This window comes from Sciurus vulgaris, assembly GCF_902686455.1.
Source record: "Sciurus vulgaris genome assembly, chromosome: 1".
Classification (NCBI taxonomy): Eukaryota; Metazoa; Chordata; class Mammalia; order Rodentia; family Sciuridae; genus Sciurus; species Sciurus vulgaris.
Window position 1 is genome coordinate 81,445,597 of NC_136461.1, and position 17,769 is coordinate 81,463,365.

The 17,769-nt window shown below is 42.7% G+C and overlaps 1 protein-coding gene across 2 annotated transcripts in view; it reads right to left on the bottom strand.

Annotated features, from left to right (window-relative positions):
• Window positions 1-17,769, bottom strand: part of BCAR3 (BCAR3 adaptor protein, NSP family member) — a 110,817-nt gene that overhangs the window by 67,336 nt on the left and 25,712 nt on the right. For both annotated transcript variants that reach the window (XM_079147758.1, XM_079147759.1), the window contains exon 3: window positions 5,062-5,101. In XM_079147758.1, coding sequence (XP_079003884.1) covers window positions 5,062-5,101 — 40 coding nt within the window. The remainder of the gene's footprint in view (window positions 1-5,061; window positions 5,102-17,769) is intronic.

Consider the following 17,769-nt stretch of genomic DNA (forward strand, 5'->3'; position numbering starts at 1 on the left):
GATATGACTTTATAAAATTTAGTGGAAGCCAGGCAGTGGGCAACTCTCAAAGCTCCAGGAAAAAAAATTAAAAGAATGAGAAAAGAGTAAAAATAAGTTTTTATAGACTCAAAAGTGGTTACAAAAGTGAAACAATGGATCATGAAGCAAATGTAGGAACAAATTTCCAATCTTTTGGAGTAATGACAGGTGGGCAATTATTATCCATCACATCCTTGGTCTCAATGTCTGAGATATAACATAAAATACCACCTTTGCTCCAACCAATATGGCAATTTCATGATCAAGAGTGACAGCATAACTGGGTGTGGTGGCACATACCTGTAATCCCAGTGACTCAGGATGGGGAGGCAGGAAGCTCACAAGTTTGATGCCAGCCTTGGCATCTTAGTGAGATTCTCATCTCAAAATAAAACTTTAAAAAGTACTGGGGATGCAGCTCAGTGTTAAAGTGCCCCTGGGTTCAATCCCCCATCCCAGGGATGGAGGAAGTGAGGGCATAACTAAGGACTCTTTACCACTTGCTAAAAAAACATCCCCTCCAGTCTGTCACTGGCATACAGATTCCTAAAAATGTTGAGCTAAAAGGCACAAGAGCCCGTCCCAAGGTTTCTACTTGTTGGGAGGGCCAGGATCACATTGCTAATTAGAGTCAATGTGTGGACCCAGCTCCCCTCCAGAGGGACACACCAGGGATGTGTTACTTGAAGTCTCTGTTGGTCTCCCATCTGGAATGGGAAATACACTGAGCTATTACCAATTAATAACATTAATTTATTACCAATTATACATTTCAGCAGAACTGTTTTAACAAATATTTTAAGCAACCACCTGACACATGTCTAAGAAATAAATACCTTTACGAAAATAGAGCAAATCCAATGGGGGAGTAAGAAGTCCGAGCAGCCCAGAATGCAAAACTCTGCTTCCTAGCTATGCCTAAGGCTCCTCCTCTAAAAGCAGTTTCCTCCTATTTAAAAAAAAAAAAATGGTTTTTATCTAGGGTCAGGTATGCTAGGTACGCAGAGGAAAATTCCAGAGCTGTGCACCACCAACCAAGTCAGTATCCACACAGTAGGTAGCAGGAGGCAGGGGGAGCCACCAAGGTGGTTTCTGCTTTCCTATCTGGAAAAAGTGTTTTCTTTCAGATATAGTGAAAGAGGATCAGTTATATTTGATTACAGAAAAAGGCCTCAAGATTATACAAAACAGTTAAAATCAGACTTTCAAAATGACTGTGTTTTGAGCTGCTGTGGAAGAAAAAGGAGGAGAGACAGGAAAAGTAGAAAAATAGTAAAAACAAACAAACAAGAGCCATGAAAAACCCCAAACTCTCCTCTCCAGAGGGCAGAATTAAAGTCACAGAAACAGTGAGCAAGGAGATTCCAAATTCCCTGGGCTATGGATCTGTCATCTATTTTCCTATCACATCCAAACGTCAAATTGAGCCTTTAGGGTCTGGATGCTGTTGGGAGACCCAGCAGGAGTCCAGACGGCTGGATGACAGAAAAGAACCCCCCAGAGAGCCCTGGGGCTTCCCAGGCTTGCACGTCTCCCTTCATTCCACACTGGGAAGAACTATGGTAACTAAGCAACCCGGAGACTGGTCCCTTTCACACTCTATTAATGTTTTGCACTACAAACCCTACAGGGTATTAGAGGACACAGAATACAAACTGAACAGGGCTGAATCTTGGATTCTCTCTCTCCCCTAGCTCTGTCTTGCCATAACACTGCAGTCCTGAACCTACTAGCTATGGGGCCAACCTCAATGCCCTGTCTCCCCCAGACTCAAGGAGGCAGGAAGCAGTCCCAGAGCTGTGTCTCCTGTCTGGGCACTGGGGAAATCTGGTGAGGATGGTTAGAAAGTCTCCTGGAGGGAGGAGCACTGCACTCAGAGACAGTGAGGGAGACCTAGAACTGAAGCTCCTAATGGGATTGGCTCTGCTCTGCTGTCCATTGGCCACAGCTGGGTGCTTCCATTGCCCATAGAGACTCAGCAGGGATCAGACTGCTCCCCAGTCACAGTCATGATGAATCCTAAAAATTTGGCATCTTGACTCTTAGTTTTTAGGCCAGTGGATCTGACCCTGCCAGAGGGCCCTTTGTGATCCAACATACTTAGCACAGAATTTCTACTTTTCTCCATGCCCCAAAGGGCATTAAGTGCACTGGGGGACTGCAGGGGAAAATCAGCTCAAGATCAAGGGGCCAAACTGTGTCTCTCCTTATGCACAACTTTCTCACCTCCCTTAAATTACCTAAAGTCAACCTGCAGTCACAAGGCACCAGATGGCACTGATTTATGAGGCCTTCATGACACAGGCAGCCAGGTTCCAAAGGGCAACTAAGTCTGGAAATGGCCCAAGAAGACTAACACATGGGCCCCTTTGGACTTGAGGTCAGAGGCCTCTATGAATGTGCTCCCAGAGCCTTATTGCCCACGAAGACAAGCAAAAACTCTCCCTGTTGACCCAACAAATTCCCAAGTCATCTCTGTAGACCAAGGGCAAAATGAGAAAGGAAAAAAACAACAATAACTTTGTTTTGCATTCAGGAGGGACACATTTTAAAGTTCTGACAAGATCCAGATCAGGTTAGGAAGAAAAAGCAACCTGCAGAACACCTGAACGAGACCTTGAAAATCACCCTCTGAGCCTCCAAGTCTCACTGCCAGGAAAAGAGGGAAGAGGTTGAGATAAACGGGAAGACACTGCCGATCACCGTATCTCTTCTTAGTCAATACAATTCAACCGACAGTGATGCATGTTCGTGAACAAGACGCAGTTGTTAACACGGTAGCCCCCTTATCCTTGAAGAATACATTCTAAGACACCCAACTGATGTCTGGACCCACCAATAGAATCGGACTCCATAGACTGTTTTTCCTACATGTGCGGCAGTGTTGCCACATAGTACCAGCAGTAATCTGCCCTCCAGGTTTTATGCCCCAGTGCTTCCTTTGCATTATGACTCTTGTGCTTTGGGATCATTAACATAAGTGACACCAGCACTGCCAGTGCTGTGACAGTCAACGTGATAGCTGAGATGGCTGAGTGACTCGATGGATAGGTAGCATGCACAATGTGGATATGCCAGACCAAGGGATGATTCCCACCCCAACCAGGACAGCCCAAAACTTTAAGACACTATGCAGAAACATGCAGTTTAAAACTTATAGTTTTTTTATTTCTGGAATTTTGAATTTTGAACCATAGTTGATTTCACATGACTAAAACCATATAAAGGGGGACTACTGTACTAAACAGGTCACTCTACAATTCCTATGTTTAACTGTAGAATTCACCACTGAATTATCTTAAAAGTGAATCGGACATTTTTTTTTTTTTTTTTTTTTTGGTACCAGGGATTGAACCCCAGGGTGTTTAACCACTGAGTCACATTCCCAGTCCTTTTTATCTTTACTTTTGAGACAGGGTTTTGCAAAGTTGCTTGGGCTGGCTTTGAACTTGTGATCCTCCTGCCTTAGCCTCCAGAGTTGCTGGGATTACAGGTGTGCACTACCCAGTGCCTGTTGGGGTTGGACTTTTATAAAAGAAAAAAAAAAAAAAAAAAAAAACTGAGTTACTGGAGTAAAGATCAGAGGTAACTGGATCTACCATGGGAGACAATCTCTGAAACAAGGAATGGAGCGATTTTTACAGGGTCGCTGTGACTTACATGCTGCATAATCCCAGGTTACATTTTTTAACAAAAGTCAAATCCTAGTCTGTGTGAATAACACCCTTAATGCTCAGCAAAGCACAAACTATACAGAAACCACAGATGTCTCCAGAAGGGACCAGGCCTGCCACTCATAAAAACTAACCAAACTCTGGTTTGGTGTCCCTGATAGTTCAGGATTACACACTTGCTGCAGTAGAAATAGTTCTGACATTTTTCAGATGTAAGATAGGGAAAGAAAGAATATCCACCTCCACACTTCATTTTAACTTTCCCTTGTGACCAGGTGGTTCTATTGGAGCTTTCTCTTTTCCCATCTTTCCTCTGGTCGAAACGAGAGAAAATGCTAGAACTCTGGGAAAGATATGGGTACAGAGAAAAGCAACAGGTCTCAATGCTTTAAAACCTGAAAGATGCCCTTGGAATAATGAAGATAGGACGAGGTTCCTAGGAAGGAAAGCCTACATCCTAACTCATGCCAGGAAATCTCCTAAAAAATAACACATGCTATTATAAAACCAAGAGTGACAGATCAAACTTCTCTCTTTTGTAGGAGAAGATTTAATTACAGTTCAAAAACACAACAAAGCAAACACACACAGCCAAAAAATGTGGGGAGGGCAGAGGGAAAAAGTGAAAAAATATCTTTTATTTCTTTTCAGAAGAAAAACTTTGTTTTGAAGGGTTGAAAGGGTTGAATATTTAAAAGCATTGACTGTTGGCCCCACTGGAAAGTAACCTCTTACTACTCAATCTCAGATTAGCCACTGAAAAAAAGGGTGGCTGTTTGAAAGGGAAGAACAGTTCATAAAACCTTAGGGAGCCTGTGATCCTCCACTGGAGGTTACACTTCCTTAGCTACCATTCTAAAATCCAAAAAAGCTCTGAAAAACAAAAAAAAAAATTAAAAAAGAACTCACTTGGCAGCAAAACTAACTAGGCCTCATTTGGTAGCAAAATTTGACCCAAGCTACATAAAATCATCTATTTATCCCACTAAGTGTGAATATCCTTACCTGTCACTGCCAAAATAATGAGTTTGATTATGGGGTGCTGACCTCGTAACACCTTGAGGGTATTACGTGTTTGATCATTCCTTTCTAAAACAAACAAACAAACAAAACCAAACAAACAAATAAAAAACTGTTTTAAAATAATCTAGGTCAAAAAAGGGGTGTGTGTAGAAAGACTGTAGACCTATAATAGGAAGACACAAGACCCTTGTGCCAAAGAAAATCAACTTTTCTCTGGTTGTTTCAGACATTATAACAAGCTTTCTACATAAGCCAGGCTGCAGCATTAGTTGGCAACACTGTGTTAGAAATGGAAAATCTATTACACAAGGTCATGATTATATGTTAAATCATGGTTTCCTACCTTCACATATTCCAGAGTTGGGTCCAGAAGATGAGGATCCCTGAAAAGAAAAATCAGAAATGAGAACAATTAGGAACAACATATTTTTACACTAAGTAAAGTGTGTCCAATCTTATTTAACCCTATTCATTAAGTTACTGAGCTAGGCATCCACCTCTCAGACCACAGGACAGATAGATAAGGAAGTCAGAACACAGGCAGATTCCTTTCCTGGGAGAAGGTGGGCTACCACAACCTCATACTTTCCTGTCAAGTTCTGGCTTCAGAGCTTTAGACTACTTGTATGTGACAATTCGAGGTTCACTCAAGCATAAAAACTATCCTCAAAGTTCAAAGCCAACAGCTCCAAGGGGGCAGAGGTGAGTATAGGGCAGGATTGGGTATCAGAACATGCAGCATTTTCGAATTCTTGGTTAAACCCCAATGGTCCCCACCAGGCAGCTGCGCTGTGCCAACTTTGACAGTAAGAAGATGGAGAATCAGGCAGGTAGGGCATCTTCTCAAGGTTGCTCAGCACCTGGGTGAATCTCCTACCCAGGTCTGCTTCTCAACCACATCCTTCTCTTCTTGTCACTGGATACTACTACCCACCCATGGCTGATGTAAACCTGGCTGATTCATTCTAATTTTCTTTGGTGTCCCAGTGTTATCCCCCATGTAATGTCTGCTTTTATGTCTGCTGTAATAATATGCTAGGACCAGCAAGAAAATTAGAAGTAAACAGCAGCAGGCGGCTTGAGAAGGTGAATTATGACAGAAAGTGGAAAGGTCAGAAGGTCTGACTAAGGCAGTAAGAAGAGGGAGACAAGAGAGCAAATATTTGCTGTGCTGGCAGGGTTACAGTAAGGTGTCCCCCACAATGCAGAAGAGACTTTGAAAACTCAGCACGTCCCCACAGAGAGATCATTTTAAAAGGATAGAAAAGCTCTAAAGCCTAGCCTCTCCTCTGAAGGGGAATGATGCTATCTCAGCCTAGTGACACAAAGACCACATCCATTGAAGGCAGGGGATCCCCACGGACAAGCAGCTCCCTAAGTAAGCTGAGCTCAAGCCTGAACCTGCTAGTGTGGACCACTTCTCTGGCAGTGGGGAGGCTGCAGTGCTCCTTTCCTGGGCATGGCCACTGCCCCAGGCACAAGGGGTCCTGGCCCCACAGGTCAGGAACCTCACGTTTTGTGGTGGGAATGGATGCAACCCCAGCCCTCCTCATGTGATTTGACTGTCCATTTTGGACTACACACAGCACGCATGCACAGGGGCCGGCTCATCTGAGATGCACCTCTGCATGCAAATAGATTAGGTTCTAAAATGCATCCCTTTGTAGGGCCGAAGAGTCAGAGAGGGGCTTAAGCTCAGAATCCCTGGTTGCATTCTTATCAAAGAGGGATATGAATCAGCCTTTTATACCCTTCACTGCAGGTGTACTCTGCCTTCAAGTCAGGAACCTCGAGTCCACTAGGACAGGTCACCTTGCTCTGCAGGTCTCTGTGATGTCAACGCTGTGCTTGTCCACCCAATGATGCATTCTGGAGCATGCTGATGTCAACAGGTTGTGGTTTCCTGGAACTACCCTGCCAGTCACTAAAAACTCCGTCAGTACCATTTTGACTATGCTTCCCCTTTAAGTTCTTGAAACCTTGATTCTCTACTGAATTAACATATTAGGCTTACAGACCTAAATTTTCTTGCCCTGGGAGTACAGAAAAATGTTAGAACCACTGAAATGTTGTTTTCATCTTCTTCATATTACTATATTTATGTATACTTAAAATGTACTTTATATACTAATATATATGCCTTCATACATAGATTAAAAGTAATGATCTGTACTGTCTAAATTGATGGTTCTCAAACTTTTTGATCTTAGGATCTCTCTCTCTCTCTTTTTTTAAAGTTGTTAAAAAACTTTATTTAAAAAAACAGTTTCGGGCTGGGGAGATAGCTCAGTTGGTAGAGTGCTCACCTCACAAGCACAAGGCCCTGGGTTCAATCCCCAGCACCACAAAAAAAAATAAATAAATAAATAAATAAATAAATAAATAAATAAATAAATAAATAAAATAAAAAATAACAAATAAAAAATAAAAAAAAATACAAAAACAGTTTCATTTCATTCATTTTTGGGAAAACATTTGTCATGGACCTTTGTCTTATTTATTTATTTATATCTGGTGCTGAGAACCTAACCCAGTGCTTCACACATGCTAGGCAGGTGCTCTACCACTGAGTTACAACCCCAGCTCTCTTAGGACTTCTTTAACATTCTAAATTGAGGAGCTCGAAGAATATTTATGTGGATCCTATCTATTGATTATTGGCATTAGAAATTATACTGAGAAAATTTCAAAATATTTATCAACTCAATTTTTAAAAAGAACCCATTATATGTGTCCATAAAACTATTATTAAAAATAGAAAAATTTCCTAACAAAAATTTACTGAGAAGAGTGATATTATTTCACATTTTTACAAATCTTTTTCATGACTGGTTTAGTAGAAGACAGCTGAATTTTCATATGTACTGCATTCAATCTGTTATATGATATATGCTGGTTGAAATAAAGAAAACCCATCCTCATATAGATGTCATTGGAAAAGGTAGGGGTATTTTAATATACTTTCAGGTAATTATGGCTATTTTGCTTTGATACCATACTAAAAGATAACAAGTGATAGTTTTCTAAAGGTAATTATAATATGGTCTGAAACCATGTTAGATATTACATCTATCTTGCACTTTCAGTGCCTTTATTTATCTGTGATTCTGTAACCAATACTCTGGAAAACACTGGCTTACTGAGTTATAAAGATCTCCCTTCTCCTCTTCACTTTCACTCGCTCTTGCGCGCTCTCTCTCTCTCTCTCTCTCTCTCTCTCTCTCTGCAGGCAGACACTCTGCCTGCCTGCTTAATAAAATCTCTTGCATGAAAAAAAAGATCGCCCAATTTTTGACCCATTTCAATTACAATACATACACAAATCATATTTGTTAATATCACCACTGATCTCATTTGAGAAGCTATTAAACATTAGGGACTATCAAGTTCATGGTAGAGAAGAAAAGTTTTCCAATATTCTGATTTTCATTTGAAGACCTGAATTTTTTATCACTAACATTATCAAGTATTTTCCTTCAGTTTCATTTCATTCATTTTTGGGAAAACATTTGTCAAACATGAAGACCAACTAGTCATGACTTAGGATTTCAACTATTTTTTAGGCCCCCTACATGTCATTATTTTAGTAACTTGGTTTATGCCTATGCTCTTTGTTCTTCCCACCAGGGTTGGTTGTTAAAATCCTTTTTCTTTCATCTTTTGAAAGCTGAAATGTCCTACTTGGAGAACCACTATTCTAAATTAATGAATGTACATGCTTTAGCTGCAGACCCAAATATTTTTTTCCCTGAGATGTGCAGCATGGATATCAAAAGCTTAGGTCACCAGCAACCAAACAAGCAAAGCAAAAAGCTTCTGCACAACAAAGTGATATAGTAGACTGTGGGCTGGGGAAAATATTTGCAAATCACATTATCTGATAAAGGGTTAATAATCAAAATATATAAGGAAGTCATACAACTCAGTAGTAGAAATGCAAATAACCTAATTTAAAAACAGCAAAAGGTCTGAATAGATGTTTCTCCAAAGAAAACATCAAAATGGCAAATGGGTATATGAAAAGTGCTCAACATCCTGAATCATCAGGGAAGGGCCAATCAAAATCACTATGAAACACTGCCCCACACACGACAGGATAGCTATTATTGAGAAGTCAAAAAATAACAAATATTGGCAAAGGGGTAAAGGGAGCTCTTGTACACTGTTGGTGGAAATGCAGATTGGTATAATTATCATAGAAAACAATATGGAGGTTTCCAAAGAAATTAAAAATATGACCCAGTGATCCCTCCTTTGGGCATATGCCCAAAAGAAAGGAAATCACCAACTCATAAAAGCTGTCTGTAACTCCCTTGTCATTATAGCATTATCACAATAGCCAAGATATGGAAACAACTTAAGTGTCTGTCCATGGATGACCGGATAAAGAAACAGTGGTATATATATATATACACAGTGGGATGCTATTTAGTCATGAAAAAGAATGAGATCTTGCCATTCACCACACATTGATGAGCCTGGAGGACATTATGCTTCATGAAATAAACTAGACACAGAAAGAAAAATATTTCATGATCTCACTTTTTTTTTAGATACAAAACTAAAATTCAAGTATGCAGGGATAGAAAACAGGGGTTACCAAGAGTTAGAGGTGGGGTATAGGGAGATGTGGGTCAGAGGATACAAATCAGCACATCAGTAAGATGAACACATCCAGCTATCATGATGGCTCAGACGAAAACAATCCCCAAAGCCTCAGATGGAGCCAGACTTAATTGTCCTGCTTACTTATAACATCCCTAAGTTGGAAGTTCCTAAGAGAACAGTCTTCAAAGTTTCTTATTCTGAATTCATAAACTGGCATCTTAGGCAGGACCTCAAATGCCTTAAAAGTATAATCCATACTTGACTAGTACTCTGGTACAATTCTTGTTCTGTAGAAGCCAAGAATTCATCTATTTAATATAAATGATTTCTTTCTAAAGCTTCACTGTCCAATATGGTCATCACTAGCCACAAGTGACTATTTAAATTAAACCTAAATAAAATTAAAATTTTATTTCCTCAGTCACACCAGCCACATTTGAAGTGCTCAACAGTCCCATGTGGCTAGGAGCTACCACATTGCACAACCTTATTGTAGATCATTTCCATCATCACAAAAAGTTAGGGTAGTGATGGTCTAGAAAAAACACTTACAAATAGAAGAGCAATGTACTTCCAAAGAGACCTTTGCTTTGTTACTTTTGGTTATGATTTAGTAACTAAAATGCCAAAGGAGATTCAACGTGCTCTCACAAGGTAGCACCAAACAATGGTGTCACAAGTCAACAGTACAATGAAGTTCATAAGTATTTGTTTTTAAATATATCTTTTCTTTTTCACTTGAGACTGAACTATTTGGGTGCCAGTGGGCTACTTCTGTATGTGAAAAGTAACATAGATCTTTCAAACATTATCCAGCACTGGAAGAATGGTTCAAATTCCATAAAATCAGCAGGACATGGTGGCTAGTACCTGTATCCCAGTGACTCAGGAGGCTGAGGCAGGAGAATTGCAAGTTCAAGGCCAGTCTCAGCAACTTAGAGAGATCCTGATTCAAAAATAAGAAGTAAAAAGGGCTCGGGATGTGACTCAGTGGTAAAGGGCCCCTGGGTTCCATCCCCAGCATAAAACAAAAACAAATTCAGGGGATTGGAGTTGTGGCTTAGTGGCAGAGTGCTCACCTAGTATTTGTGAGGAACTGGGTCAATTCTAAACACCACATACCCATAAACAAAATAAAGGTCCATTGACAACTAAAAAATATTTAAAAAAAAAAATTCAGTAAAATCATGCAAAAAGCTATTTTTCTGGAAGTGTCAGCAATGAAGGTATGGCTTTTAAGGCTCAGTTTTAGTGAGGCATGCAGTGGATCTGAGGAGGTGCTGCAGGGACAATTAAATGGTTTGACCTTGATCTCTCCAAAAGCCACCAGCGGCAAGGGGAGGCTACACAAGAGAGAACGAAAAGGGAGGATCGTTCCTGAGGCTTAACTGAGACCCAAAGGAGATTCTTCAACAACTTAGTCCCTAAATGTAGGGGATGAAGGGGGACAAAAGGAGGTCCCATTCGGCTAAAGAGATTGGAGGTTTATTTCCCTCTAATATCTAACTCCACTATCAATGAGTGCTCACTTAAATTTCTGTCTTACTAGTGATTAAATCTTCCTGATTCATAACAGCACTCTCAGTGTCCCGACAGCAGAGCTGAGGACCAGCTGCCTGGAAACCCCAATTACTTGAGGAGCCTCGTTTTCCTCTCCTCTCTGAGAAGGTCGCCATCGATCTGGCTGAGACTGCTCTGCTGGCTAGTGTCAGTGGTCCTCAGGTTCCTCCTCCTACAGGAGGTCCACCTCTGCTGGCCCCACTCCAGCACACCATTCTGTGTGGTCAGCTGTCCTTCCCCCTGCTTGGACCTCACTCCTCTGATGAGACTCCTTGGAAGGCAGGGAATTGTTCTTAAACACCCACCCTGACCCCCAGGAGCCAGAAAGGAAAACTTAAGAAGTATAAGGAAAATATGAAAAGGAAGATGTTCTACTTGAGGCAGGTCTGAGGGGCAGCACAGGCTATCAGACTCCAGTTGACCCCCATCAGTCCTGGATATGTACTCTCTTCCCCAGAGAGTTTGAGGTTTAGCCTGAGAACTAGCCCTGCAAGTGCAGCAAGTGTTCACGTGCATCTCTGGAAACAGGGAGAGAGGCATGTTTCAGCTTTCAAAAGGTGAAAAGGAGAAGACCTGGAAGGAAGGGCAGATCCTAGCTGACATGTGTTCTGCCTTAAAAAAGAGCCACGATCACAAAGCATGACTCTATTTCCTGTGATATGCTGAATAGACTAGTTGGTCTGAGGAGTGCTAAAATTAAATCATATCTGGATTTCAGCAAGGAATTTGAGAAATCGTGATATCGCTGACCAAACACTGTATGGAAAACCAGTTTATTTAGTTTTCAGTAAGGAAGATGAGTCTTAAACTGAAAAACAAGGATCCCACCAAAAACAAAAACAAACCCCTGAATACCCAGAAAGGTTCTAGTGGGTGGGTGAAGTGCTCCATCCCAGACCCCTGCTCTTCACACTATTATGGTGCCTTAAGTGAGAACCTCTATGGTATAGTCACCAACTCAAGAAAGAAGAAAATCCAGCAGGACCAGTTCACAGGACAGGAGCTCTGGCTGCAGGTTTACCAGGTGGACACAACCTCTCTGTGTGCTTTGGTTTTGTCATCTGTAACATGGGAATGATAATAACACCTGTATCATAGGACAGTTGTGGGTCCTATGAGGGTGAAAATTAATTTATGGGGGTGAAATTAATTTATCAAAATATTTAAAACAATGCCTGGCTCACAGTAAATAATATACGGGCATAGACACTGCTATAAGTGTGAGCTGTGTGCTAAATAACATTAATTAGGTTGTCTCCCTGTCCTCCAAAAATTAGTTTAGGTGAAAGATAAAATCTAACCAGATGAAGTGGAACAGGGACACATGTTTAACTTCTAATTTAAAAATCACACTTGGGCAATTAAAGGTAGGAAAGATAAAAACTTTAGATGACTGAATTTAATTGCAGTAGCAGGATGAGGTTATCAGAGATGTTGGTGGGATCCCAGGCTACAGTGACAGGAGAGTGAAAACCAGAATAAAAAGGATAAGAGCCACTTTTCAGAGCACATATGGAATATTCACTTATACTCCAAAAGTGAATAAAATAGGAATAATTAGAACATTGGCTTACCAGGATAGTTTCAGGAAAACCAGGAGCCAAGATGGGTGTGGGGGGGGGGTCTTGAAACGTAGGGGAGAACAGAAAGGAGGAGGCACATTTAGCCCGGATGAAGTGGGCTTAGGGAGAAGGTGGACAGACTGACTGTCATCTGACAGCCTAAGGTCTCTGTGTGGAAGGGAGAGCACACGCTGGAGGGGGTTGGGGAGTGAACTGTGGGGAGGAAGTTAGATGGGGTGGGGATGGGTCTGCGGGAGGATTTCAGCCTCATTGAAGGAAGTGCTTTCCAACCACTAACACCGTCTGAAAACAGGAAAAACTGCCTTCCTAAGACAGGGTTGATCTTTCAGATCTTTCAGATTCAAGGCTGGTCCTCAGTCCAGGCTGCCACAATAAGCTAGCGTGAGGGTAGAGATCTGTCCTTTTATAAAAGGATGACAAAACATTATTGAGCACTTACCTGGTGCTAAAATGACTTGCATAAACTGGAAGATTTAATCCTTATAATGCTGTGAAGGAGCTAGTACTATCCCCAACTTACAGATGACAGAAAGGACACCAGGCAGGAGGAGGAGGAGCTGGGTTTGAATGAGGCACTCTGACTGGTAAAGTCAGCAAACCAAGCTCTCAGGGCACTGGCTGCAAGACTCCAGTTGACGACTAGCTGACCTTTCAACAGAGGCCATGAGCAGGCACGGATAAGTTTCCAAGTAACTGTGTGCCACTCTGGTTTTCCTCCTATTCCCTATAAGAGGTGAAGCCAAGAGAAGCACACGGCACTCAGGAAACCAGAGCAACTCTCCCACGCCTGTCGGCACTGATTCCATTGGGCCTAGGGAAGACATCGGCACTGGTCCCCTGGGTCAGCCTGTCAGCCACGCCGCCGCTTTTCTGGAAGTGAGAGTAAATTCAGAAAGATCACTTGGAGAATCTTCTGAGGACATATTTGATGCTCTCCACAGGATTATTCTGCTTTTTCTCATGTGATAAGGCCTGGTGGGCAGAGGAAAGGATGAAACGGAAGCCCCTCTTGGCCCTGCTCCCAGATGAACTCTTAAAGGCCTGCTCACGGGAAAGCATCCACTGTTCTGAGAACAGGTCCTGGTGTCAGGGCCCCAAGGGGCCCCAAGAGAAGCCTCAGATTCTCCTCACTCATTTTAGCGAGGCAAGGGAGGGAATTAAGGAGAGTGCCATAAAGCTAGGCCTAGTGTTACAAATCCAAAAGCTTTAACAACTGATGCCATCAGCCAAATTCAAATGATATTTAAAGGCAGAAGGCTGTGTCTCCTCCTTTCTCAGCCAGCCACCCGATCCAGCTCACCAGAAAGGAGCCCTTCTCAGTGAGCCAGAAAGTATAGCAGTTGGCCTTAAAGCCCAGCCTCTGATGTGAAATAGGAATCCAATTATCATAGGGGACAGCGGCACACAGTCCTTGAACCATGGATTTATATTCTCCAAGGGAGAGCAGTGGAAAATAAACAGAGGAACTTGGCAATATAAATGAAAAGCATGTTTTTTAAGTAATTTTTTTGGGGGGCTTATACCAACTATGAATCCCCACCCATGACTCCATGGTGTGGGCACCTCTGCTTACAACTGGGGGGTCTGGCGGGCACAGCAGCCCTCCTGGCAGGCGGTATGCTGCCCACCGTGAACGGTCCACTGAGGAGGCAGGAGGGTGAAACCTAACCTGTTATTTTGAAGTTTATTAAGTTAAAACTGTGTCTACTCAGGATAAGTCACTTTTTCCAGTGTCCCATTTTTTAAAGTTCAAACTTTAGAAAACTTTAGTTGAGAGTCACGGAAATGATATATTTACTAGTTTCTCATCAGTAATCAGATTGACAATTTTCTCCCTCTTAAAAAGACACTTGATCTGGAAGTGTATGCTATTTTGAGTTTGGTGGATCTCCTCCTAGGCAAGACTTCACTAATACGGGCCTCTTTTTAGAGTAATTGGAATACAGATGGGGAAGAAATTTCCTGTTTTAAATTACATAATGCCTTAAATGAATGATTGTCTACTTCTTTAAATAGTACAGAATACATATGTGGCAAATAGTATTTCCAAACTTCTTTTTGAATAGGAAAAAAAAAGGAATGATTTATAACAAGATCATTATTTCATGCAAAGGAGGAATGTGAGAAATTAGACTCAAGTATTCCAGACTGAGGACATGGGCTGCCGTTAAGCCCTGTACACTAGCAATTGGAAGAGCTAGCACACCACCTCTGAACGTGGCATGGTGTCTGCTTTCCTATTCACCACGTTGTAGATTTATTTCCACAGGCCTCTCTCTATAGAGAGGAGCGAGTGTCTTGGCACACTCGGCACCTCCCACAATCCTTCCACTCATCCCCAAGAGATTATCAAGCATCTACAATGTGCCATGCACGAGGCAAGGTAATGGAAAAGCAGGGATCAGAGACAAAGTCCTTGATTCCAGGAGGAGTCAGGCAAGTAGGGAGGACAGATCGACAGACCCAACTCAGTCAGAGTTGGTGAGAGGGTATCAGTGGGTGGGAAACACTGTGGAGGAGCCTTTCAGGCAACGTTTCCGTTTTGAGGCCTGAGTGGGATTTGTTTTGGTAAAGAAATTGTCGGGTACATGATGGCAAGAAATGTGCCAGGTAATAAGAACCACACACAAAGACATGGGGCATGAGACCTCGTGGCATATCTGGGGAACTGCTAGCAACTGAAGGTTCAGGGCCACCAGCCCCTCTGGCTGCATACCTGCAACACCCACAACTCCCCACCAGCTCTGCAACCTGCTTCCACACAGCACCATGTTACTCCCTTGCTTGGGTCTCCAGACTGCTCCCACCTCATCAGAGTAAAACCCTCAGTCCTGTGAGCCTCACTGTGACCCAGGCCAGCTCTCCAACCTTATGGTTGTAGGCAGGATTCTAAGGAGTCCCCTCCCCCTATATTCCTGCCCTCCCCCCATTCAATCAAACACTGTCTGGGTGTTGGGAGGTACTAAAGGGATTTTTGCAGATGGAATTAAGGTCCTGCTGGGAACAGTGGTCATGCCTGTACTTCTAGCTACTGAGAGGCTGAGGCAGGAGGATTGCCCAAGGCCAGGAGTTTGAGGCTGGCCTAGGCAACATAGCAAGACTCTGCCTCAAAAATATAAAATGAATAAAATAAAAAGGAAATTAACATCCTAAGTCAGTTGGCTTTAAAATATGGTGATTTCCAGGTAGGCCGGACTTGAAGTATGAGGGGGATTTGATGTGTGGTGCTCTGTTGTTGATGTGATATTATGACAGGGTCCACAAGAAGGCTCATTGCACAGAACTGAAAATGGTCTCCAGGCAGGAGCCAACCCTGGCCAGTTGTAGACCTCAGTTCTACAACTTAAAGGAACTGAATTCAGCCAACCACCCGCATGAATGTGGAAACAGGTTCCTCCCCAGAGCCTCAGAGAGAACTTATCCAGCTGACATCTTGACCTCAGACCCGAGGTGAGTTATGCCAGACCTCCGACCTTCAGAAACTGGGATGAAAAAGTGTAAAGTCACATATTAAGCAAAAGCAAACTAACACACTCATCGTCTCTTCTACTCTCCTGTCTTAGCCCTGATGACTTTTGTTGTTGCTCAAATATGTCAAGCCTGCCTCTGCCTCAGTGCCTTGGCATTGACTGTTCTTTTGCCTCAAATATTCTTCTCCCAAATATAGGCTCACTCTCTCACATCATAACACTTTCTCAGAGGGGCCTTTCTTAACCCTCCTCATTAAATTAGTACCACCACTGCCCTCTACCCCCTTCTCTGGCTTCCCTATTATCTGATATATTAAATATCTGTTTGCTCACTGTCCCTCTCTTCTGGAACATAATCCTCCTAGGGCGGGATACTGTCTGCTTTATTCACCTTGGTGCTTTGTATGTAGCAGTTGCCCGGTAACCACTGGCTGAATCAATGATCAAGAGAGCAACTAACAGAAGGACCGGATGGAGAAGGCAGCAGCGTGGCGAGGCTGGGTAACTGAGGCTGGGAGGAGGCAGGGTCAGACCACAAGGAATTTGGATGTCTGTAAACCTATTTAGGCTTTATCCCCAAAGCAATGCGTTTATTGGAGGATCTTAAGCTGGAAAATAACCAGAAGGGTGTATGCGTGTGTAGTAAGTCCCTCTGCAGCAGTGAGGAAAACAGATTAGTTGGGGGGCAAGTTGGAGTCAGGAAGACCAAAGGAGAGCACGTTGGCATTGTGTGGGTGACAGAAAGACGAGACTTGGACTAGAGTGTCATGGGCAGATGGTGTGGAGCCTGAAGAGACTTTTATACGTGAGAGTAGATGGCTCCTGGTAAATGACTGTCTTTGGTGAGTGAGAGGGAAAACAGGTGAGGACGCTCCTGGAATTCCTCCCAAAGGAACCAGGTAGATAGTGCGTGGCACGCAGGGGGAGGGGATGCCTTTGTTAAGAATGAATTAGCAGGCCTGGCACAGTGGCACATACCTGTGATCCCAGCTGCTTGGGAGGCTGAGGCAGAAGGATTGTAAGTTCAAGGCCAGCCTCAGCAACTTAGTGAGGCCCTAAGCAACTTAGTGAGACCCTGTCTCTAAGTAAAAAAAACATAAGAAGGGCTGGGGATGTAGCTCAGTAGTTAAACACCCCTGGATTCAATCCCTGGTAAAAAAAAAAAAAAAAAAAAAAAATTAGCAAACACCTCTGTTCCCAAGCACTACCCTATATTAACTTTAAGGAATAGGGATCAGAATGAACAAGTTTTACCTCCTTACCATCCATTTTCATGGTTAGCAGTACACACACGCCACTCAGCTACCAAACGACCCAAATCAGTTCATCCCTCTCACTGATAACTCACTTTCAGGAGGGTCTTTCTCATCCCTCAAACTATGAACTCATACACTCTCCCATAAAGTACAATGAAATATAACATTTTGAGGATCCCTACCCACCTACACACTAACAAAAATACTTAACTTGCGAAGGAAAAGCTGAGAACAACAAAACCAGGTAGCTGCACAAATGTGAGCTGAGGGAGCCCACATTTACATAGTCATTTGAACTTCTCCATCACCCTGGTGCTGGAGAGCTGCCGCTCACTACCTGTCTTTTCCACTGGACTGTAAGCTCCATGAGGACAGGGACTACTTACCTCGTGCTCACCAAGTTTTCCAGACAGTACTCAACTCAGTAGCCAATTAATAAATACATAGAGGGCTGGGGATATAGCTCAGTAGGTAGAGTGCTTGCCTTGCGAGCACAAGGCTGTGGGTTCAATCCCCAGTACCATACACACACACACACACACACACAAAAAAAAAAAAAAAAAAAAAAGTAAAT